This window comes from Antennarius striatus, chromosome 9 (genome assembly GCF_040054535.1).
Source record: "Antennarius striatus isolate MH-2024 chromosome 9, ASM4005453v1, whole genome shotgun sequence".
Taxonomy (NCBI): domain Eukaryota; kingdom Metazoa; phylum Chordata; class Actinopteri; order Lophiiformes; family Antennariidae; genus Antennarius; species Antennarius striatus.
Genome location: NC_090784.1, coordinates 6,590,356 through 6,615,743, shown reverse-complemented (window position 1 = coordinate 6,615,743; position 25,388 = coordinate 6,590,356). Strand labels below are relative to the sequence as shown.

At 39.0% G+C, this 25,388-nt stretch overlaps 1 protein-coding gene across 2 annotated transcripts in view; it reads left to right on the top strand.

Annotated features, from left to right (window-relative positions):
* Positions 1 to 2,774: 2,774 nt before the first annotated feature.
* The window catches only part of LOC137601853 (zinc finger protein 236-like), a 52,940-nt gene continuing 30,326 nt past the window's right edge, over positions 2,775 to 25,388 (top strand). For both annotated transcript variants that reach the window (XM_068324302.1, XM_068324301.1), the window contains exons 1-14: positions 2,775 to 2,856; positions 8,041 to 8,180; positions 9,799 to 9,963; positions 10,065 to 10,243; positions 11,265 to 11,392; positions 12,458 to 12,630; positions 18,478 to 18,600; positions 19,425 to 19,598; positions 20,288 to 20,465; positions 20,797 to 21,069; positions 21,594 to 21,797; positions 21,991 to 22,123; positions 23,651 to 23,911; positions 24,041 to 24,267. In XM_068324302.1, the coding sequence (XP_068180403.1) occupies positions 2,805 to 2,856; positions 8,041 to 8,180; positions 9,799 to 9,963; positions 10,065 to 10,243; positions 11,265 to 11,392; positions 12,458 to 12,630; positions 18,478 to 18,600; positions 19,425 to 19,598; positions 20,288 to 20,465; positions 20,797 to 21,069; positions 21,594 to 21,797; positions 21,991 to 22,123; positions 23,651 to 23,911; positions 24,041 to 24,267 (2,410 nt within the window). In that variant the 5' untranslated portion in view covers positions 2,775 to 2,804. The remainder of the gene's footprint in view (positions 2,857 to 8,040; positions 8,181 to 9,798; positions 9,964 to 10,064; positions 10,244 to 11,264; positions 11,393 to 12,457; positions 12,631 to 18,477; positions 18,601 to 19,424; positions 19,599 to 20,287; positions 20,466 to 20,796; positions 21,070 to 21,593; positions 21,798 to 21,990; positions 22,124 to 23,650; positions 23,912 to 24,040; positions 24,268 to 25,388) is intronic.

Sequence of the window (25,388 nt, the reverse complement as noted above, 5' to 3'; positions counted from 1 at the left end):
GAGCAGTCCCCATGACAAAAAAAAAGGGGAGGAAAGAGGGGCGTGGACAATCCCACAAGGCCAGAGTGATGTCCACTCTTTTGTTTTCAGTGGTGAGATCAGTAGCCTGCACAGCGGCGAGGGGACAGGCAGAGTAACTGGAGGCCTGGCAGGAACAGATGTTCTCACACAATGAACATGCACTGGGTGGGTAGCTCGTTCACTGCAAGTCAATGGGATAACTTCCCCTTTTGGAAACAAAGAAAACACAACAAAGACACATGGTGTCCCACCTGTAGGGCCCGTATCAGTGAGAAATGTTGCTGAGGCAATCAGGCTCAGGTACAGGATGATTTACGTCCCGCTAAAGATACAAACAAACAACAGCTGGAAATCTATTTCTGGCCATGATAAATTTCTTAAAGTTACAAATATCCCTGTGTTGTGTTTGTGTGTAAGTGGGATTTTTGAAGATTTATAACCAATCAAAAATCCTATTATAAAATTGTTCCAAAAGTGTGCAGTTGAGGATTTTTCACATCACACTTCATACTATACTATCTTAAGCATGTATAACCCTGTGTTCTGAACAGCATAATATAATATGAACTGTCTGATCAGCAGCTTACGCTGCAGAATGAGGTGTAAGGGAAGACTGTTTTCCTGATGTGTATTAAGTGACAACATTAATCACGTATTAATCGTTGTCATTTCTGGCATTTCTAGTAACGACTGACGATAATACCATTTGTCACAGATGCAGATGCTGCAAATCAATGCAAAGAGTCGGTAACACTGAACAGTTTTAATAAAGGATCCAGCGCAAGGATGACATCCTACAAATAACACTCCATGGTTTTCCATTATTCTCATATTTTTTAAAAGTATTTTTTATTGAATTTTTATTGCGTTTTTTTTAGACGTTGCAAACTACATATTTTGTAAATGTTTTTATTTTTGTAAACATTATGTTGGTTTTGACCAGACAATCTCTGGGACTTATGGTATACATAACTGTTCTGTAAGTTCCCAAAATCAAAATCTGTACTGTGATGCTCCTCTTTACAGAGCTTGCCTCCCTAATGGTGTCTAATCTATGTTCTTTTTGTGTTGAGTGGAAGCATAAACACTTTCTTCACTTCCTGTCATTATGCTTGCATGAAGCAGATGTCAACCAGCAACCAGTAAAAGATTTCAAAAAGAGATATGAGTGTAAAATGAGTCATGGGTCTTGTCTTAAACATTGCCTATGTTGTGCTGTGTGTATCTCAGGCAGTGAGCTGCCTAAAGACTGTGACTTGTAATGTGAGGTCAGTTCTAAGTGTTAGTAAAGATATTCAACCCCCACATGGTTGAGAGCTCCAGATCCAACAGATCTGGTTGAAGGTCCCTCAGGCAGTGGAGGACTAGTCCTAAACAAGATCATCAGCATAGTGTGTTTGGAGGCAGGGGCAAGATGATAAACCCATAAATGAAAAGAGCCTTTCATATGTCATTGCCTCCCTCTGCTGGTCTTAATGGACAGTAAAACTATTTTACAACTGGCCCCTTACCCTTTTGACAAATCAATATGATTTAATCTCTGGCATTCAACTGTGAGTGGAAAACGTTTAACACGTCATGATATTTTTATGCCTGATACTCCAAAAGGTCAAAACTATGTCAGGGTTGAGTTGATAGTCACTTTATCTTACAGTTTAGTATTTTTACTTCCTATTGATGCCAACAATGACTCTTTACAGCTCAACTTAATGTGTACAAGCCAAACTGTACTGAGGTTCAAGTACTTGTGGCCTTTTCTCTCCTCCAATATCACTACAATTTTTCAATACTTATCCTCTTGGAAATCATATTTTTATAATTATACTGATTGGTGTAAATTACTGTTCCCCTGATAAATAAAAGTATTGTGGATTTCTTTGCTGCTGGAGATCAATACATTTCCTGTATAACACCTGTTTATAGTACTTTTGTTCGTCACTAGTTGCAATCACTCTACTCTTCTTTACTGAGTATTTTCGTGTATTATCATTCTCAATCTTTTTTTTTTTTTTTTACTTCTTACAGCTTTTTTTATTATTGTATACTGTTGAATAAACAAACAAGAGCTGTCTGTGCTTATTAATTCAATGACTAAACAAAGCATTTTCTACACCGTGTAAATATGTGCATTTTACATAGTAAATATAGGGTAGACTGAGACGGAAATTTTGCAGGACCAGCCTGTTGGGCTTAATTATTTCATTGATCAAGGTGCCTTACTGATGCAAAGGCCTGTTGCTGCTTGTTTTGATCGCTTATAATACTTTAATATTTCTACCATTTCTTATTAAAGTTAATTATACAGTATATTACACAACAAACCAGTAAATGAGAGCTGCTTTAAAGACTTTTAAGTTTTTGATATGTATTATATAACTGATTATATATATATATATATATATATATATATATATATATATATATATATATATATATATATATATATAATACACACATATACTGTATACACACACACAGACACACACACACACAATTATATATTATATCACCATTAGCAGAGACGGATGCAACGATTAATTGGTACTGTCGATGTACTTTGATGTTCATCATCTTCACATATTTCCCGGACACTGGCAGCCAGAGGGTCCTGTCATTACCAGTGTGTTGTCTGCCTGAAGGTGCATCTGCAGTGACACAGACGGTAGATGTCTCCCTACTCCGTGCAGTTGGGTCTTCATCGCTACGATACCGTCAACTGAAGACTGCGTCGCCATTTTGAAAAGCGAGTCGTTCACAGCACACCCACCCTGAGTACTGGAACTATGCCGCGGGGCCGGCCTCGCAAACTGAGAGTTAAAAGCAACGACGAAACAGGTAACAAGTTCCAAAATGCAGCGAATAAAAAATACAGGTTATCAGCTATCCAAATAACTTAATATTATTTGGACAAACAGCTCCGCGCCTTTTATAATAACAATTCAATGTAGTGTATATAGTCCCCGGATATAGTATTGCGGGTGGGCTTTGCTTTGTGCGGCGAAGAAGCGATTGAGGCGGAATGATATTAATAACATCTCGGTGCCTCTTCTTATTGGCTTCCAGTCTAAATTGGTGTCGGTGAAGGGAAGAGCGTCTGCTGTGTGGACTGTTATTCAATATACGGGTTTTGAACTTTATCTTTGTTTATAGTAGCTTGTTGTTAGCTTGTTGCTAACTAGCACACGTTGCTACCGTTAGCTTTGAGGCTAAATGTTCTCTATTGTTGTTTTGGACGTTATCTCGTGAGGCACGGTTGCAGGGATGTTAGCCGCTGGCGGGACGCTGGTGTGGTCAGAATCAGTGACCTGAAGTCGGGACTCTCCTGGACCAGAGACGGTCTGTTGTCCGTTGTGTGGATACATTTACTGCTGCGGTTGTTTTCATCAGCGGGATCACGATACGGTATTAGCTTTGTTATCATGACACTGTGTATTTAACTCCACTGGTAAACCGGACTTCAGTATTCTGAGTTGGTAGCAAGCATTAACTTCACTATCAAGCTGACTGAGATGATTTTATTTAAAAACACAAAAAATGTCAATGCTAATGACTGAAAACTAAACCAAAAGCAGTTCAATGGTTTACCGTTAAGAAGACGATGTAAATATTTCTTTCCTCACTGCATAGGCAAGTAACAAAAGAGTGTGTACCTTGTAAACCTGCAGTTTGAACACCTGTAGGGTGTTGGGTCCAGGAAGAATTATCATTGCACTTTACTTCTTTTAGTGGGTCTCAGTGTAATAAAAAAAAATCCCTGTGCAAATTAAAAATCAGATTTTTTTTTTACAGCTACTCGTTATTTTCCAATACATTTCAAATATCTGGCAATAAAGTACAAAAACATTGTTTTTCAGTGTAAGCATGTTCGCATGTTTTTTTATTTATTTTATATTTTAATGGCTTTTGTCGGAAAAACATTAAAGAATTCTGACTTGGTTGCCAGGCATATTTGCCTTAATCTCTAAAATTTTATCAGTCCATATTTACTGCTTAGTTTTAAAATATATGTACTTTTAGATATACAAATAGTGTAGGATTCTAAGTGATTTATCAATAGAACTTCCAGGGCTACTTGACTTTGATTGGTTATACTAAGTGACATAACACCGGGGTGTTGATGCTGAAGAGTGACACATATTGGTTCAAAAGTTTTACTTTGCAGTGTTTCCACTTCAAATCACATATTCAGTATATGTATACACATAAATTATTACACACACACACACACACACACACACACACACACACACACACACACACATGTATATATACAGTATATATAAAATGTCCAGTTGGAAAGAAAAGCAAGAATTCATATTTTAGACTGTTGGATCTTATCAAGGTTCTAAATAGCACTTCAAAATGCAAGAAGAATTGAGAATGAGACAAAAAAAATTGGTTAAGCAATTTATTGCATTCATTACACTGAAGTAGGCTGTTCATCAGCTAATCAAAAAGTTTAAGACCACCTTAAAAAACCCAAATCCTTGCAAAAATGCGGATTCAGATTAATTTTCTGTCAGTAATACTGTCATGACCTCCTGAGGGCAAAGACAAAAAACCTCTCTTTGAACGTGATCAGATTGTTGAGCTGCATCAACAAGGCCTCTCACGGCGGGCCGTTGCTGCTGAGCCTGGACGAAGTAAGACAGTCATTTTAAACCTTTTAAAAGATCCTGATGGTTATAGGAGAAAAAAGTCCCAAACAATTTCACCGGCCCTGAGCTGAAGAATCCATTTGGATGTCCATCAAGACAGTGGCTGAACCTCAGCCCAAATTAAGCTGGTCACTGGTGCCAACTGCAGTTCCATTACCATCAGAGCGCATCTGCCAGAGAAGGGTTTAAGAACAAAAAATGTCTTCCACAAAATTGCCCGTTTAGAGATTATACGTAAACACCAAACATGGGGCATTGAACGTGGTAAGAACGTTTTATTCTCTGATGAGAAAAACAACAACCTTGACAGTCATGAATTTCCAACATCACTGACATGACCAGGAGATTCCACCTGAGATGTTTTCTACATGACACAGTGGAGAGAGTGCTATCATCTGGGGAGGTTTTTCCATCAATGGAACAATGGAGCTTCAGGTTTTGCAGAGGCGTCAAACAAGAGCTGCATATGTGGAGAAGTTGCAGGGAACATTCCTCAAGACTGAAGGCCATCGTCTGTGTGGTAATCACTGGGTTCTTCAACAGGAGAATGCTGCAGTTCCCAGTGCTCCCCTGACAAAGGACTCCTTCCAGAGAAATAACATCACTCTTTTGAACGATCCTGCATGTTCTCTTGATCTAAATCCAATTGAGAATATTTGGGGTTAGGACCACTTGGAGCCGTATTCCCACTAGCCTCCTGGAAGCACTAGCATCAAGCATTCCAATACACATTTTTGAGGTGATTAATAAGAATGGTGCAGCTACTTGTCACTCCTTTTTTTTTTTTAGAAATTTTATTTCTATTTTACAATTTTTTTAAAGATGTGGTCTTAAACTTTTGATCTAATGAACAGCCTTTTTCACTTTAATGGTTGTTTGCAATAAATTGCTTACTGATTTTTTTTTTTTTGTCTCACTCCCATTTCTTCTCTGCATATTGAATTACTACTTAGAACCTTATTAAGACCCAACAGTGCAAAATGTGAATTCTTGTGCTTTTTCAAGTAAACGTTTGATCGGGAGTGTGTGTGTGTGTGTGTGTATACATACTGTAGTATGAAAAAGTTTGGGCATCTCTGATAATTTTCCAGATTTTCCTTTATAAATCACTGGTTGTTCAGATCAACAATTTCAGTTAAATATATAGCAGACAAAGTAATATTTGAGAAGTGAAATTAAGTTGATAGGATATGCAGAAAGTGTGCAATAATTATTTAAACAAAAATAGGCAGGTGCATACATTTGGCCAACCTTGTTTTATTGATTTGAATACCTTAAGTACTAATTATTGGAACACAAAGTTTGTTTAGCAAGCTCATTGACCCTTGACCTATGTACAAAGGTGAAGCCAATCACAAAAGGGTGTTTAGGGTGGCCAATTGTAAGTTGATGTTCTTTTTGCATTTTCAACAAAGAGTGGGAGGGGAGGGGAACCTCAAAACAACTGTCAAATGACCCGAACACAAAGATTGTTCAACATTATGGTTTAAACTCTAGGGGAAGGATGCAAAAAGCTAGCTCAGAGATTTCAGCTGTCAGTTTCCACTGTGAAGAACGTAGTGAGGGAATGTAAGAACACAGGCACAGTTCAAGTTAAGGCCCGGAGTGGCAGGCCAATAAAATTGTCAGTTAAGCGGAGGCAACGGATGGTGAAACAGTCAAACTCATCCCACAGATCAGCTCCACAGACCTACAACGTCATCTTGGAGCAGATGGTGTCACTGCATCGTTCAACTATTCAACACACTTTGTACAAAGGGATGCTCTATGGAAGACCGATACGGAAGAAGCTTTGTCTGTGCACATGCCACAAACAGTCACTTGAGGTACACTAAATCACATTTGGACAAGCCAGCTTCCATTTGGGAATGAGACGCTCTGGACTAACGGAACTAAAATTGAGTTATTTATGTTAAATCAAACAAGTGTAACAGTCTCACATTAAAGTACTCAACTGCAAAGTACACCCTAAGCACATAATGAACTGTGTGCTGCTGTACGCACCTAATTACCATGTAGCTCGGTTTGGAGAGCAGTTTCACCATTCATCATTGTGTGAACACTTTCCTACTAAGGGCCTAGTTATTAAGATTGTCACAAAGCTCTCTGACATGTCTTGTTTTTGTCTTAGTTTAAAGGTCGATTTAACCTTAACCCAGCAGCAGGAATGACTTGTGATTTACTGTATAACCTGTATATACATGTGTGTATATACTGTATGTGACTTGTGTACAGTATATACAACCTGCCTCCCCCTCTAATTTCACACTGCGGGACTCAGAATAACAATGGGTGGGTGCTCTCTTTCCCCCCCTTGCCTTCCTTCTCTCATCCCCTCCCCACCCCCTCTACTCCTCTCCCTTCTTCCACAGTTTTAATTCACATAAGCTTAGTTGGTTTTAAGTCTGATAACACTGTAGCAGCACTTTTATAGCTAAGGTCCCAGGTCAACCATTATAATCATCCTACTGATCATTAACACAACATTATGACATTGAAGCCAAATGCAGTATTAAAGTTAAACATGCAGATATTAAATATCATAAACTGATTAAATATATTTAAGAATTGTGGGTGAAGACTTGATGAAGATGAAGCCAGTATTTCTCCATCCTCCGAATGTTAGAAAAAAGCCGATAACTTATTACAGAAAACACAAAGAGGTGCACAGAATTTCTTTTCAGAGGCTCCAAAACGGGAACAGGTCATTTTTGAGTGAATGAATATATGGGAGGATGGACATGACCTGGTCTGGACAATAGTATGGGACATGCTGATCTGTGTGCTGATGCATCACAATGCTGATTTTATAAGTGGAATGAAAAATTCGACGAGGAATGTTTCCCTATCACCATAGAAATCACCAAAAAAACAGAACAGATGACAGTGCGTTCTGTGTCTTTTTTTTTTAAGCTGGTGCAAAGCAATTTGTTTCATAAATGTTTTCAACTTGCTGCTTCTATGCTGACCTATTATTTATGATTGCAATTTAAATATTGACTGTCATTTCACCTCCTACATCAATGCTTTCTCTTTATGTTAACAATATAATCAAGCATCTTGGTGGGGACATTGCTAACTACACTTTGAATTTTGTTATAAAAAATACCTTACTTTGATAATTGCTGGATTCATCTTTGTGTGTGTGTCCATAATATGCTTTGCTGAGGGCAAGCGATATTAGAGAGGGTACATGACAATACTATTTTTTTTTCTTTGCACAAAATTTCTCCACTGTTGACAATACTGATGCATCTGAAGAAGGTGGTAGAAAAAACACTGACGTCTTCTTTGGATGTTGTTGTTAGATCCTCTAGGACAACGCTGAGATACTGAAGTCTTCTCTGTTGTGATTAATCAGATGTGGATCCCAGTGATGGCAAACTGGAAAGTTCCAGTGAAGGAGAACTCAGAGATAAGAAGTGCACAATATGCTCCCAGATCTTCACCACTGAGAGCCAGCTGCAGAAGCATCTCCGTGAACATGAAGTCAATGACAAGGTAGGGCCGGCACCAGCAGCATTGTATAAACACGTACTGTACAAGCCAATGAATACTGATGCGATATGTGAGTCTTGCAGCTTTTTAACATTTGAATTTCCCAGTTTGGGATAAATAAAGTATATCTTATTTGGTTTGACTGAAAATATTTTGTTTGATCTATCAAAAAAACTCATGGGGATGTTTCCATACAATGCGAGACACCATAGTATCTGGTAGAAGTGAAGCAAATAATGGAAATATCAAGCCTTTACTGGAGCAGCGGGCTCTTTCTGTAAAGATAGTTCATATACAAAAAACATCTTAACTCAAAAAACACTGAATGTGTCAGTCATCACAGTTACTGTATATGCAAAATTGAGACTCTACTATGATTTAAGGCTGGAAAAGTGTGCTTTGCTCTTTGGAGTTCAAAAATCAGTAGGAAATGCACAGAAGCATGGGAGCACCATGTGTAGCATCGCTACTGCTTCTGATGGGTAGGGGGCACCTCACATGCAGCGCGGAAACAATTCCACGAGTAGTTGGAGTACCTGGATTACTGAAAATGGTTTGAAGCTATTTATCTGTTCTTTGTGTTGCCAGCAGTCCTAAATCACACAGTTAATTTTGGAACCGTTCCACACTGATGTTGGAGTATAACTACAACTTTCTCTGCTGCAGTATTCACCGGCAGTAAGAGTGAAGCAGTTTTATCATGTGGTCATCTCCTGTAACACAAAGACACAATAATAAGATTTCATTGTCATCTGCTCTGGCATCTTCACTTTTATAAATCATCTCTCCATGCTGAAGAGTGCTAGCCTCTAGGTTATTCACTTTCAAGGAGAGAGAGTCGGGGTCAGAGCGTTCTTGTTCACCGCATTGAGCACATACTCTGAAATTAAGTCTTTCAGCTCCTCTAATGGAAACAGGATTTAACAGTTGGGACATTTCGGCCTTTTGGGAAATCTTTTTATGTTGTGTGTTAATATTTTATACGTGCATACCACTGTTTTTTTACTCTCACTTGTTTCACCCTGTCTGTCAAGCCAAAGAACCCAAGAACTGTCATTACTTACACATCAAATCTTGTTTATGGCGAAAGGATAAAGTGAGAGATATACAGTATTTTCCGCATTATAAGGCGCACTGGATTATAAGGCGCACCTTCAACAAATGGCATATTAAAAATAAATAAATAAAAAATGCATACATAAGGCGCACTGGATTATAAAACACACCTGAGAACTCATCTTCAATGAGTGGTCTATTTTAAAACTTTTTTCATATATAAAGCACACTGGATTATTTGAGAAAATTAAAGGCTTTTAGGTGTGCCTTATAGTGCAAAAAATACTGTATTTACTGTATTTATTTAGTAACACACCTGCTACTATGCAGAAGTCCATCAATGACTCTCATGGACACGTGCTATTCAGTAGGCTGGGGAGAAAATATAAAGTGCTTTCCAGGATTATAGAAAAGTATAGTTTTTGGCTCAGGTAAATTTCTATCTATCCTTCCGTTTTCACTCAGAATGTACAGTATATTAACAACAGGAAGTGAATTGTAGAAGGACACGTCTCCTTCAGACATACACTTACTACTCTGTTTAACTTTCCTCCGTGCCGTGCAGCCTCATCGATGTGACCAGTGTCCACAGACCTTTAATGTGGAGTTCAACCTCACACTCCACAAGTCCACACACGAGACTTCTGACTTCACCTGCCCGGTTTGTCAGAAAAAGTTCTCACGCATCGCCAGCCTCAAATCTCACATTATGCTACATGAGAAAGAGGAGGTTAGTAGACCAAAATAAAAGACAATTTGCTTTGATTATCTCTTTGATTCATGGGTTCATTTATCTCTTTTGTGTGCTCTCCCACCATTTTTACCTGGCAGAATTTAATCTGTGTGGAGTGTGGCGATGAGTTTGTTCTACAGAGCCAACTGTCTCTACATTTAGAGGAGCACCGCAAAGAACTCTCTGGCATCAAAGTCTACACCTGCAAGACCTGCGACAATGAGTTCAAAACAGCCGCAAACCTCAAGCAGCACATGAAGAGCCATTTCAAGATGAGGTTTGACAATGTTGATTTATTTTAATAGACCAAATCAGGAGGGAGATTAAAGGGATTCCAAGGGCTATTAAAATCAATCTTTAAGATAATGTCTAAGTCATTTAAAGTCTAAATGAAACAGTGTCTATGAGTCATGGAGATTTAGGGGCATCTGAAACGGCAATAAAATGATTAAGGTACATTTACACTTCCAATAAAAGCTATTCCTATCATAATAGGAAATGTTCCATATTTTATAGAATGAAGCTGAAGGTTTTAGCAAAATTTATCATGTAACTGGTCATTTAAAAATATTTTCGACCTATGATCTGGAATAAAGATTTAATAGCTTTAAAAAGGCCTGTATTGACTGCATGGATGCACAGACTGCCTGCAGTGACAACAAAAACAAGGCTCTAATTCATCTCGTGAATAGAATGCACACAGCAGGTAAGTCTTCATTAGTACATGTGCAGGCCAAAAGCTTTTAATAAGGTCACACTCCTTGCAGTTGTGTGTAGACTCTATAGTCTAATAAAAATTAAACAGAACCAAGGTTAAAAAGGACATTTGAACAACAACAGAAGTGACAGAATCTCATAGTTGCCATTAATGCTTAGTGAACTTAAAACTGAAGCTGCTTATCTGGGAATCGAAGATGAAATAAGAAGTATTGATACCCAAACATCTGAAATGATCAAGTGTTGTTGACGCTAAATGCATATTATATTTTGAAATTCCGCATTGCAAAACACTAAATACAAAAACAATTTTGAGTGGCAAATTGTGAAAGCACTGTTTTATATTTAAGGAGAAACGTGTTTGTTTCATTTTCTAATTTCATTCTAATTCCATCAAAGTATCTGAACTCTCTGTCACTCTTGCCTAAATTATTATTATTATTATTATTATTATTATTATTATTATTAGTAGTAGTAGTAGTAGTAGTAGTAGTAGTAAGAGACCAGATACACACACACAATATGTTTTTTCTCTGTCTTCCCTTGAAACCCCTGTGTTTTTCTGTTTCCTCCCTCCCCAGGCTGCTCACCTCCTCCAGAAACTACAAGAAAAACATTGACCGCAGTGGATTCACAAACAGTTGCCATCACTGTGGAAAGGCTTTCAAAAAGCCCAGCCAGCTTGTTAGGCACATACGAATACACACAGGTGAGCGTCCAGATTTGGAGAGCTAATGTCATGTGTTGCTCCAGGTTGTACTGGGTGGGGGGGGGTCTGATGTCCTGCTGCTTCTCTGCTGTAAGTCACAGATGGACTGGGAGACACGGAAGGAGTGGCACAAACTGCAGCGATGGCAGTTTTTTCTTAATTTGTCATGCCCCCTGAATCTGATTCTAGGCTTTGTTGTAAAAGTGAAAACTTAGATCTGTCTGAATGGATTTGAGTTTTCCTTCAACACAGCACCAACACATCCTAAGCAGTTTGGAGCCTTTACTGTCCAGCTCCAAGGGAATGAGCTCAGGTCATCCTTCAGCTGCTGCACAGAAATGTTTTTTGTGGATTGAATTCCGACATGCTGTTCCAACATTAGTGTGTAGATGTGTGGTTGTTTTTTAGCTTGTGTGGGGATGAGGTAATGTAGCCAGCAGCTTCCATTCACTTATTTACATTTCATCCACCCGATAATTTGTTTTTGTGTACTGACTGGTGGACTAGTGCAGGATGGAGTTGATTGGAGCTGATTCATCTGTGCCTTGAAGCTCATCAGGCTTCAAGCTAATGGTGAAGTCACGTTGTGAGACAGCATGTACACATGACCACAGACTCATTGTACCTTACTGTTTACCTCTCTGTGGAGCACAGATGAGTGGTTAAGGGCTTCTATTTGAATCATCTTCAGGAAATAGATTGAAATGTTGGAGATTGCCCTACCGTGCTGCCAAGGAGAGAAAATTGTTGAGCTATTAGGATAAAATAAGATCAATTTCCGCATATAAATACAGCGTTTGAATTATCAATTTTGTGATGAATGTGGCAATTATTTGTGAACTATGAAAAACGATGGGGATTTTAGAAAATGCAATCCATGAAGTTGATGCTTCCATTTGGAATTGTTCTTATTTAAATATTCACTATTACATCCAGTCATCTTGAATTGAGATTCCTACAGTGGTTTATACCGTACTTTGTGTTTTTAAGTTAAGGTCTTACATTGTAGAAAATGTAAATGTTTCCAGCATCATAATTCAGCATCGATGCCGCCCTTCTCTGAAGGTGAGAGACCCTACAAATGCTCACATTGCAGCAAGGCATTCAACCAGAAGGTGGTGCTGCAGACTCACATGGCGAGACACACCGGGGAGAAGCCTCACCTTTGCATCTTCTGCCCAGCTTCCTTCTCTCAGAAAGGAAACTTGCACTCTCATGTCCAACGAGTTCATTCTGAGGTAAGAACAGAGGCTACAAGTTTGAGCATAACGTACTTTAACCATGTCCTGCCCAAAACAGCTTCCCTACTGGCACGAAGAATATGGTCAGTATTCAAATTAACCATCAAATTATTCTGGAATCAGTATTAATGAATAATGAGAGATAAATAACACACTAGTCTGACATGTAGTGTCAGATCAAATCATATATAGAAATTGTAATGGACATTGAGTTTTGGCTTCTCTGTAATGAATTGTTATTTACATGAGAATAAGCAGAATGGCAGCTGTTTTGGTCTCATACTATATAAAAACAAAATGTCCTCATAACATTGAGTATGGTGTGTTAATGTCTCTGTTAAATGTAGGTAATGATTTTAACAAAAGCCATTATGCCCCATATCACCATTGACCAAGACAAGAGCGTCATTAAAAGCATAGATATTCACACAAAGTCAGCAGCTCTTTTCCTCCGAGCAGAGGTCTGCACAGGATCCACTGGGGGCTCATGGCAATGCATTGTGTGACAGACGGACTTCTCAGTCTAGCAGGAACAACCAGCTGTGGTTCGTAGTTAACCAGTCACGAGTCACGAGCAGCTGCTGTCAGGCTCCGTGTTCAGTTAGACAACAGAAGGTCCGCTTTGTAGCTCTAACTGTCAGAAACACAGTTTCTGCCCTTTGTAAAGGTTTCTGGGAGGAACCTGTGTTGGAGCTAGCATATCCTGTGGGGTGTGGGGATGTGTGTGTGTTTGAACACATGATGTTTATACATACCTATAATTGTTTTTTGCTGTAGATTTGTACAATGGCAAAATGGTGGCATTATTTTGAGGTCAGTGTGGTAGTCAGTCTGCAGGATGATGTGTTTTACTTTTTATTTTTACAGGCTCATTTGTAATCGGTTCCAATTAGCCGCATTAAGACAGAGTACGTGTGTGTGAATGAGAGGGACCCCAGTGGAAGAGACCAGCGATGCTGTTTGGTCTAGAGACAGTGTCACTGAGGAAAAGACAGGAGACAGAGCTGGAGGTAGCAGAGATGAAGATGCTGAGGTTCTCTCTGGGAGTGACCAGGATGGATAGGATCAGGAATGAGTACATCAGAGGGACAGCACATGTTAGAGGTTTTGGAGATAAAGTCAGAGAGGCCAGACTGAGATGGTTTGGACATGTCCAGAGGAGAGATAGTGAATATATTGGTAGAAGGATGCTGAGTTTTGAACTGCCAGGCAGGAGGCCTAGAGGAAGACCAAAGAGGAGGTTTATGGATGTAGTGAAAGAGGACATGAAGGTAGTTGGTGTGAGAGAGGAGGATGCAGAAGACAGGGTTAGATTCGCTGATTCGCTGTGGCGACCCCTGAAGGGAAAACCCAAAAGGAGAAGAAGAAGATTTATAATCGGTTCCGGTGATATTTAGAAGTCCATGTTATGATATCTGACTTCTGATTCCTTGACACAAGTATTCATTTCCATATAAGAAAGTGTTTTTTTAATACAGTGTGCAGGAATTCCCTTTGGACTCATTCCTCTTCAAGACATCTACTGTGCCTGTAAAATGAGTTGTTTTATAGCAGGCTTCTACAGAACTACCAACTAATCCATCAAAACAGTATGTTAAAATGAAACATTTGACAACCCACAGAGATAATGTGCTTCAAGAAGTTACCAAACATAAATATTAAAACACAGAACAAGTCCATGTCTGTGTGAGCTAAGAAAAACACCTGATGGAACATCTCAAAATTAATTTATCTGGCTGGCATTCGGTTGGAAACATAATGGAATATGAATAGAGCTGAGTCTCTGAAGTATAAAATGGGAAAGGGTTCACCCCTCTGGAAGACTGCACTGGTAAATAGTGCAACAAATTAAGAATAATTTATAGTAGTTCATCAACCTAAAATAAAACTAGAACCAATACAGTCATACACCCGTGAATTCAAAAATTTACCTTCACCTACTTGCATAGGAGAAAGATAAAAGCTAGTGATCTGTCCTACCATCATAGATCAAAGCACTAGCTTTGATCTATGGTCTTACTCAGACTGGCCTTCTCCCTCGTCTTTCTATCTTATCCGGTTCCTGATTGTACAAAAGTTAAAATTTGACAAGGTCAAGGTCATCATCTTATTTTCATCCCCTTTGCCTTTTCGTTCCATCCTTCTATCTGCAACGGTTCTGAAGATATTTGGTGGACTAACAGACGGACGGACACACGAACACTGACAATAACAACACATCACCGCTTTGAAGCGGGATGTAATTAAAGGATCTTGGAGTTCCATCTTTTACAGTTGCAATATCATGAAAAGATTCAGAGAAGCTGACAAATTCTCTGTCCACAAGGAGCAGAGCTGAGTGCCAGTAGTAGATGGTCTGGATCTTCAATCCGTCAGACGTCACTACATTGAAATCAGACAGGATTCTGTCATTGAATGGCTCAGGAGCACGTCCCAAACCCACTGTTTCTGTGAAAACAGTTCATTACTGGTTCACGACTGACAGCTGAAACTCTGCCATGCAAATAGGAAACCATACGTAAACCAGATCCAGAAACAATGTGGTCTCCACTGGGCTCCATCTCTTTTAAAATGGACTGAAGCAAAGAGGGAAACTGTCCTGTGGTCTGTGAGTCAAAATCGCAAATTCTGTTTGGAAAACATTGACACTGAGTCCTCCAGGCGAAAGGGGAGAGTGACCATCAGGCTTGTTATCAGGGCGTTAGGTCACATAGCATGGGTGACCGCACATTTGTGAAAGCAGCATTAATGCAAACGATATTTCCAGGTTGTGTACAACACATGGTACGGTATGTCCTTTTCATTTAATGCCTGGTTTATTTCAGCAAGTTAATACCAAACACACAATCTGCTAAAGAGTCTGGGTGCTAAACTGGCCCCTCTGCAGTTCTTTACAGTCACCCGTTCAAAATGGGTTCATAATTATAATAAAGAATGGGAAAACATTCCACTTTCCCCTCTGTTCCAGCATGTTTACAGTGTTGATCGAATCTGTCCGTCTGTCCGTCCGTCTGTACGTTGGTCCATTCCCAAGACATATTTCCCAACAAAATGACCTTGAGTAAACTTTGTCTTAGAACGTATCTCAATCATCCACCAATAAATTTCCATCATGCACTGGTGCAGCCAGCAGAACCACATCATTACAAAAATCAGTGTAAATCAGACACTCTTCATCTGAACATGACTGTGTCTCATTAAGCTTACGCTTAAAATCATTTCACACACTCCCACATGGTTTTTCAGTCTTATTTCTTTTATTTGTGTTGTTGGAAAAAAAAAACCATTATTTTTCTGCACCTCTTGCATTTACACACACCTCTCACAGCTTGTGACATTCATTGCTCCAGGACATCCTGTGATTCAGTTTATCAGTGAGGACTGGAGAGGTGAAATTTAAGCTTTTCGTCTTCCTCCTTTGCTTTTTTTTCTCAGCATGTCACATTGGCCAGTTTGAAAGATTTATCCATTCTGTTTTATTTTGGACTTGCATCTCTGGTACTGCTCTGAAACTGCAGTTATTTCCATAAAGTGGTAAACTGCGGCTGACATTTCAAGAGCTGCACACATCAATGCTTTTACCAAGTAAACAAATATCTAGAGGTGAATGTAGCCTCTAGTTCCTTCCAGTAATGTTGCTACAGTTTGGGCTGGGTAAGCTTTCTGCCTTCCTGATTGTGAAACATTATTTCTCAATTCCAAGAGGTGCACTGGGGACCCATTAGTGGATATGCCACAAACTTCAATGCTCGCGTATTTGATCAAAACAACATCTCCAACACTTTGTGCTTGAAGTCCATGCTGCCAGCTAGAGCTGTGAAATCAGATTTTTATTCTATGATTTAGCTTCTAAAACTTTGGAAAAAAAAATGATTTTCCCTTGATGTGGCTCAAACTTCTGTCCAAATTAATATTCAGAATTGGTTTTTGACTGAATATTTGCCTCAGCTGTTGTGTCTGTTCAGTGCAAATTAGTAAAAGTGAGCGTGCCAGACATGGCAAACTAACAAGGTGAATGTAACAGTTGGTGAACATCGATATGTCAGCATTGTCACTGTGGATTTATCTCCGTGGATTACTAATATACCTAAATACCTAAATGTAGTATGAACACACAAAGAAGGGTCTTTGCTGCAGTGCTGTTCCAGGATCCCTCAGGAGAAACTCTTAGGCCAGCAGCTTATTATTAACATTTCATTCAGTTTAGTCCAGCCGGAACTAATTTGTATTTTCACAGTTGGTGTTAAATAAGTTTATGCAATGTTTCATTTTATCATAGTAAAAAAAAAAAAAGGGTGATTTAATTTTTTGAAATGAAATCAGTACTATTAGTTAGGTGAAAAGTGTTTTTATTAAAGTCTATCATCATCATCATCATCATCATCATCATCACCATCCCCACCACCACCTGCATGCCTGAAATTATCACAGACACACTTAAGCTACAGACTTCATGACAAATAGTGGTGATTATTTCTCTCAGAATTTTTTTGTGTGCATGTAAGACAAAAGTAACATGACTATTTTGTTTCTGAGGTAAAATTGGTTGCATGACAGTTTTTTGTTTGTAGGTTGTGTTTAAATTAAATACTATATGAATGAAAAAAATAGATATGGCATGTGGCTTCCTCACCTTATAATATGTCATGCTCAATGTCTGTTGGGCTAGTGGATTGAATTACTCCTGAAAAACTGAGCAGGTGGAGCATTTGAATTATTCATCTAATTTTCACGAGTGCACTTCATCCCTGCTGCTGCATGAAGAGGTTGCCCATATAATTGATTATCTTCGTGAAATATTATAAAGTAAAGCTTAATGGTTAAACAATGAATGATTGGGTCACGTTTTTAGATAATAACATAATTTGCACATAAATGGGAATTTAAAACCTTTGCTCATCACAGATTGAAATGATGAAGCTCAGAAGTGTTTTTCTTTTCATCTTCTGATCATCATGAAAGTCAAACGTTTTAAACATGACGGAAAATTACAAACAAATTCAAAGTCATGGACAAATTAATTTGAGTGTGCAGTGCCATTAGAGTATAAGTCTTCTGTTATTTATTGTTTTGTGATTGCAAATAATTTGGCTTCTTGTCATGGATCCAGTGATTCAGTGGAGATCACGATACAGAGTGCAAGTTTCAACATATGCTGATGTATTACAATACTGAAAGTAGGTCGATATATTCTTTAATTTCACCTGTGCTCTGTGGTTCACACCGGTGTGCTTCAGTTCATCCTATCGTGGTTAACTTACTTAAAACAAAGTGAAAGGTTCAAATTATTGAAGGTTTGTTACAACACTAATGTAGTTAAAAGGGGTTTAAACATAACATGAAACAAACCACGGTTTCAAAGTCAATGCTGTATTTTGAGGATCGAAACAGCATAAAGAAAGCAACAGCTATATAATTGTAGTTTCCCCAGTTGCAAAGGCATTAGCATAGCAGTGCAGTGCAAAGAGTTTCTGTTTGGACTTCGAATCTAAATTTAAGTGTGCTAAAGTGTTCGTAAAGGTTTCCAGAACTGATTGAATCGGCTTTAGCTCGTTACACTTCAAAGAAGCTTTAGCTGCCAATTCATCAAATATGTCAAAAGTGTTAATTTTACTTGTGTTTCCAAATAAATCTGTGTATTAATATGATCTGTTTCATGAAAAGACCACTCCCAATAGCCACGAATGACGTTTATTTATATGGCATTCATTATTTTCAACATGATGTGTTCTGTTCATGTAGTGTGACCAGTTTGTGATGATCCTTCCTGAATTAGACTGAAAATCAATGTGATTCAGTGCTTGATGGGTTGTGCTAACATTGAGGTTTTATGTTGTCTTACAGAGTAAAGGCATCCCGCTGTTCCCCTGTATGGACTGCAGCTGTGCTTTCAAGAAGCTTGGCAGTCTGAATGCCCACATTAGCAAGATGCACATCTCTGTGATTGAGGTGCCCTCCACCACTCCGGTAAGAGAACAGTATGCAGAGAGCACAAGGCTCAACATCCGTCATTCCGTCTGTCATCAACCACTTTGACTACTGTATATGCAGAATTTTTTTTCCCTGACCCTATCATGGAATTTACATTGACTGTAAATATTGGCATACAGTTAATAATAATAATAATAATAATGATAATAATAATTAAAAAATGCTATTATTGCTGTTGTTTTTTGTTAATATCATTATTTTTATCATCATTTTCATCATGGTCATCATTATTATTAGAACTTAATGGTTGTGTTTTCAGCCGCCGTGAGATGGATTAAAGTTCTAACATTTACCAAGCATTGCTGATTAAGACCTTTAGCTAAAGGTCAACCACCACATGGCTCGTTTTGTCTCATCAGTTTCTAGCAAAAGAAGTTTTAAATTCTAAAGTAGTGTGTTATGGTTGTTGTGGTGTAGCAAAATAACTATAAATGAATAAATATGATTCCTATTTATCTTGTGATAGTGATATTGTGATCTTTGATCATCTGACCACAAAGTAACACATCTTGCATTGGAACAAAGCACTGTTTGTTTGCTTTGGTGGTCCAGTACAGACCAGGTCCTCCATTCAAAAAGCTTGGGTATGGCACATTGCATGATATATCAGTGTCAGTTATATGATACCAGTACTGGTATTTTATTTATGTGACACCCCTCATATCAGTGATTCACCCAGATGTACACAGTCATCAGTAGTATGCTCAAAAACGCTCTGCTAATTCTACTCTCAGAGAGTCCTCATCTTCTGTTTCCCCTCTTTAATCTATTAGTCCTTTACTTCTGTTCTTCTTCCTTAGGAGACAGAGACAACGGGCCAGGCGCCTGGGGGGTCAGAGGGTGGAGAGGGGGTTACAGATGTCATCCAGCAACTTTTAGAGCTGTCTGAACAGGTCAGTGGGGAGACAGCCCAGCCCCAACCTCCAGAGCCAGCCATTGCAATGGAAACTGTGATCAACTCGGACATCCTTCAGGTTAGTGCTGGGAATGAGAGGAAGCAGCTCTTTCACCATTCCTGGGAAATATGAACTTCTTTGATATCCATTTAAAAAAATGTCCAACTTCCTCTAGAAAGACTAAAAAGTGGATACCACTGCCTTGAGGTGTAATGTTCATGACCAGGACAGTCATATTGTTGATTTTCCTCTGAGCAAACTGTCTGGTTGTTCATGTGTAGACTCATGGAGTTTTGTATTTCCATTTACAAACTGATGATATTCTATCTAAACTAGGCACACCAGTGTCATACAGATCGCTAATGCACACTCATATTGTATCAAAACCACCTTTCAATGTCAGCTTTTCTCATTTTTGATGCATTTCATCTGTGAATCATGCTGTATGTACAGTATTTAACAGCATGCGTTAACTTTCTTTGAGCCTCATACACAATAAGTGGTATCATAGCTTGACTCAACTCCACATTTTTAGCGATGAGATTTATGTAATATTTCTGACGAAGTCCCAGAACTGTTTGGCAGGTCGTAAAAGGTGCCATGTTGATACTAAAGATCACTGATTAGTCAGAGAGAATCTTCACTGTTTTATGGTCATTAATGAACTGAAGAGCTACTATCCTTCTAAGTGAACCTTGTCCCAAGGCTGAGTCGAGTCACAGCTCAAGCATTTTCAAGCTGAGATGTTTTCCACTCTGTTTTTGCAGCAAGCTCTGGAGAACAGTGGACTGAGTGTGGTCCAGCCACAGGGTGAAACCACTTCCAGGGAGTCACAGAACCAGACCACAGAGACCACCGCTGTAGGAAGCAAGAAAGTACAAGGCCCTGACAAACCTGTCCGAGAGAAGAAAAGGAGCCTCTTCAAGAAACCTATACAAATGCCAGGTAGGGGGTATTACGGAATTTAAACCAATCTGCAGAAAAGATTATTCTATAAATGAAGAAAAAAACCAAACCTGCCAGTTATGATTATAATAATAAAAAACCTGTTGTAATTATTTATAAAGTAAGTAAATATACCAAATATTTGTATGGATTATATGTATGTAACTGTGTTTGTCTATATTCTATAATTTTTCATTTTTCAAACTTTCTAAACTAAACAGCTAATAATTAGTGATGGTACATTATGGTGTAATAGGAGCAGCTTGCAGTTATACGGCAAAGCCTTCATCCCACACACTGAACAGCTGCTTCACTCTCCTTCCCTTTACAGGCTCCATCAGGGAGGAGAATGGTGTGCGCTGGCATGGCTGTCCATACTGCACCAAAGAGTTTAAAAAGCCCAGCGATCTTGTTCGCCACATCCGCATCCATACCCATGAGAAGCCTTTCAAGTGCAAACAATGCTTCAGAGCTTTTGCTGTCAAAAGTACCCTTACAGCGCACATGAAAACGCACACGGGCATCAAGGCCTTTGAGTGTCAGTGCTGTCTGAAGTGCTTCTCCACTTCTGGCAGCATGAAAGTACACATGCGTCTGCATACAGGTGAGAAGCAGAGACACTTTATGAGAAGTGTGACATGTAAAGGCAACCTAAGCTACTACATCAACGAACGTACTTCATCTTATTGGCACAGGTTTATGGAGACATGTGTTGTCTTATCCTTTATATGTTGTGATGTTGCTTAAATTGTGTATTTGTGTGTTTTCAGCCTTCCTCTATCTGCTTCATTTTGAAATTACCGTACAGAATCAACCCCCGGATATGAAATGTCAGCATTAGTGTGTTTAACCCAAACTGTAACAGTAATCAATCAGAGGGATTGTGCAGTAGTTAATCTCTACTGTTTATGTGAGGTCTTTAGAGCTCTAATCATGTTTTAGTTTTAAGTTATCCTTTGATAAATACATCTCAGCTGTATTTTTCTTTCTGTTTATTCAGTCTTGTGGTGTGATTGGTTTGGAGCCTACTGCTCACCGAGGCTTTGGAACCTTTTGTGGGTTATAATATGTCTGATTCTCCAAATACCAATTCTCTAAAAATCACAAAATTTTCCCTGCTTGTCCCAGGAGTCCGTCCTTTCCCCTGCCCTCACTGCGACAAGATCTTTCGTACATCAGGCCACCGGAAAACACACATTGCTTCTCACTTCAAAAGCTTACAGCAAAAGAAGCACAAGTTTCCCCGAAAAACCAATAAGGCCAAAGTGTCCAAGAGTAACCTACCTCTGCCTGACATTCCCCTGCAGGAGCCCATTCTCATCACTGACTTTGGTAAGATCGTATATTGTGTATGTATATGCATGAGGAACGTTTGATTGTAAACGTGCATGCAGTCCTTGAAATATAGTGAAACGCTTTGTTTCTAGTCAAATCTTCTTTGTATGTGTGTGTTTGTTTTGAGTGTTTCGGTTCAAAATGAAATGCCTGAAGTCCACTTTTTGAATGTTCACATGTTCCATAACAGGCCTCCTCCCATCCCAGAACTCTCGATTGGCTTTCCAGCAATACCTGGAGGTGGTGGGCAATGACCGGCCATACAAGTGCCAGTTCTGTAGTAAGGCCTACAAGAAGTCCAGCCATCTAAAGCAGCATGTCAGGTACAGTGGGTTTATCAATTCTGCCTTCATTAAAAAATGAATAAATAAAATAGCCAAAAAGTAATATTGAAAAGGCGTGCATGTAACTGATTGTTTTTGGCTTGGCTGTGAATTCAATAAATAAAATTAATGACTACAATACTGTATATAACAATAGAAAAACCTGCGTGATCCATGTTAGATAAGCACGAGAAAGAAAGAAAAAAATACTTTGTAGGCTTTTTGAAGGACCGGATACAGGTATTTGTGACAGTTCATGGCAATGAAATCAAAAATTTCATTTGTCGGTGATGTGAAATACTGGAGGAATTCACAGCAAAACGAAATAAGCTATGAAGCCGTGGGGAGCATCTATATATCCGTGGGAGCAATTCTTGTGTCTCCAAGAATTATTGCTTTTGTCTGGCAAGTCATACTTATTCCTGTCCAAATTAATGTATTGTAGGTTAACTGATATTCCTTGCAGCAGAGGATGAACCCAACTTAATATGGTGACTCCTCAACACCATTCTCAGGCGAAAAGTTCCACTTTAATATTTGGTCAAGTGAAAGGATTCACCTGTACCATCAGTGAATATATCTAGTGTGTAAGAGGGCTGAGCAGCAAATCTCTTTGAATCTGTTTGTGTGATCTCTGCTAGATAATAACTAGTAAAGTGTGTTCTGCATGGCAAGTTTACTGTGACTTAAAACCCAAGGTCTGTGATAGGTGATCAGCAATTAATGGGGCGGAAAAAGACAAGTTAGAGAGGGTGTGTTTGCAGAGTTAATGAATATGGTGTTTAAATGCCAGTGGAGAGGCTGAGGTGAAAGAAAATAGATGCTGTTCAGCATTTGTTAGGAAAAAAACACTCTAAAAAACCTTTAATCCTCAGCATAAAAGGACAATATAAGGGCTAGATTTATACAAACTCTAAAATGACCCTGTCAGCCATGCATACAATACACTATTAAAACAGCATTTAGGTTGATGAACAGTCTACGAACCCTGCTGACCCCATCTTCTTACCTTTGATCAGCCTTCGAGATTTTGCTTAATGCCAGTTTTCCAACATCTGTCTTCGTTTCAATATTGAGAGAATTATTGAAACACCACCGCTGTCATCCCTACAGTAACATAAATTGTGCTAATATACTGTAGTTGTCAGGTTCATAGCTCAGGGGCTCTATCTATTGCTACTGACAGGTATTGATATCCTATTGGTTCACAGATGAATATTGAGTAGAGACTCTTCACCGGTAAATATGAAAATTAAGTGAAGTGAATACAATGCATATCAGTTAACAAATTCTTTTAAAAATTACCAAACCATGTATGTAATTTTTTTCTTTTTGAGGAAATTAAGTTATTTGGATAATTTTGCATATCATCAGGGAATAGTTCAGTATAAATATACCCACATTTCAAACTCCTCAATCCAAGATTCCAGAATTATTATCTCTGATTTTTTTAACCACATTGCAAAATATAGTATACCGGTAACCTATTCTTGCTTAGTATGGTTTGCCACCGTTCTTTGATTTCAGGTCTCACACAGGAGAAAGACCTTTCAAGTGTTCTCAGTGCAGCAGGGGATTTGCCTCCTCAGGAGTCCTCAAGGCTCACATCAGGACCCACTCGGGCCTGAAGGCATACAAGTGCTTGGTGTGCGACACCACGTTCACCACCAGCGGCAGCCTGCGACGCCACATGACCACGCACAGTGACCTGCGACCGTACATGTGCCCTTACTGCCAGAAGACCTTCAAGTCATCGCCCAACTGCAGGAAGCACATGAAGACACACAGGTTTGGCTTTTGTCAGGATGTTAAATATGAACCACAAATGTTTTTTATGGCACACTTATGACACACTGTAAAAACTCAAATAACCATCAATCACAAGTTCAAATGTAACGTTCTATCTTTTCAAACGAGGTATGAACTGGCCCAGCAGCTGCAGCCCCAGTCATCAGATGACCCCTTAGCTGGAAGCACCGTGGTACACGAAATGCAGGTGGAAATAGAGGGAGACGCTCTCCAGCAGCCTCCTGCAACAGAACAGCAAAGCATGTTGGGACTGGGCCAAACAGAAGTAGTGAACGGAGGTCAGCAAGTGACATTGGAGGCACCCTTGACAGACCAACCGCTCGTACAAGGAGAGGGTAAGTGACAGAGGGGATTGAGGGGTGGGACATCTTGGGCATAGGTCAAAGTCACCTGAACCAGCTCATTGGTATGAAGTGAAAAGAATAATATAAACTCAATATCAAGTGTTTCGGAAAAGCAGTAGGAATAATATAGAAAACCAGTATATTTTCAACATTAGAATAAAATTATACTATTACAATTATGAAGTTCACCTGCAAAGACCAACCAGGTACATCTATAAAAATCTATTATCACCATCATGACATTGTTTTAAGTTTTAAATACATGGCTATTACATGATTACCCCGTGACCACATCAAGCTATGCTTAATGGCATTTTAATAATATATATGGACTGGATTTAACCCTTAGCAAACATCATACAGAATTAAGTTTTAAAGTAAAACGGTAAATCATTCACCATCATTCACCTCTTCACACACATTCATACATTTAATACAGGAGCAACCCAGTCAGTAACCACTTTAAAGAACCGCTGACCATTTACACAAACACTTAATATAACACCCAGAGGGGGGGCACATTTCTATGGTTTATTGATTTTATGTCTAAGTATAACCGTTCTTTTCTTTCATTTTTGCAATAATACAATTATTGTTATTGTGATCCCATTGTCAGTATGCATTACCTTGAACGATAATGTGGAGCAGTGACCATCCGGTGTGTCAGCAGTACTACGAATATTATTAGGATTTGTGTCAATTCATATGCATAATTGGATCTGGGACTGGAGCTTGACTTCCTTTCAATCTGTCCAAAGTAGGTTAAAATTGGCCCCCACCTCTCTTCCACCTTAACACAAAGCACTGGTGCCCCCCAAGGCTGTGTACTGAGCCCACTACTGTACACACTGTACACTTCCGACTGTAAACTGACCCATCTCTCCAATAGGAATATTAAGTTTGCAGCTATCAGCACAATATACACTAAAAGACAAAACAAATGAAAACTTCACAAGTGTGCAATTTTAACTGTTACCTCCCACAGTAATGTCTAAATGTCTCAGTGTGATGTACTCAGGTGCAATACCACCTCTATAAATGTGGCATTACGTGTAATATCTATCATGTGTCCAAAAATAAAACCTTGTTTTGCGAACTGTTACTGTTACTGC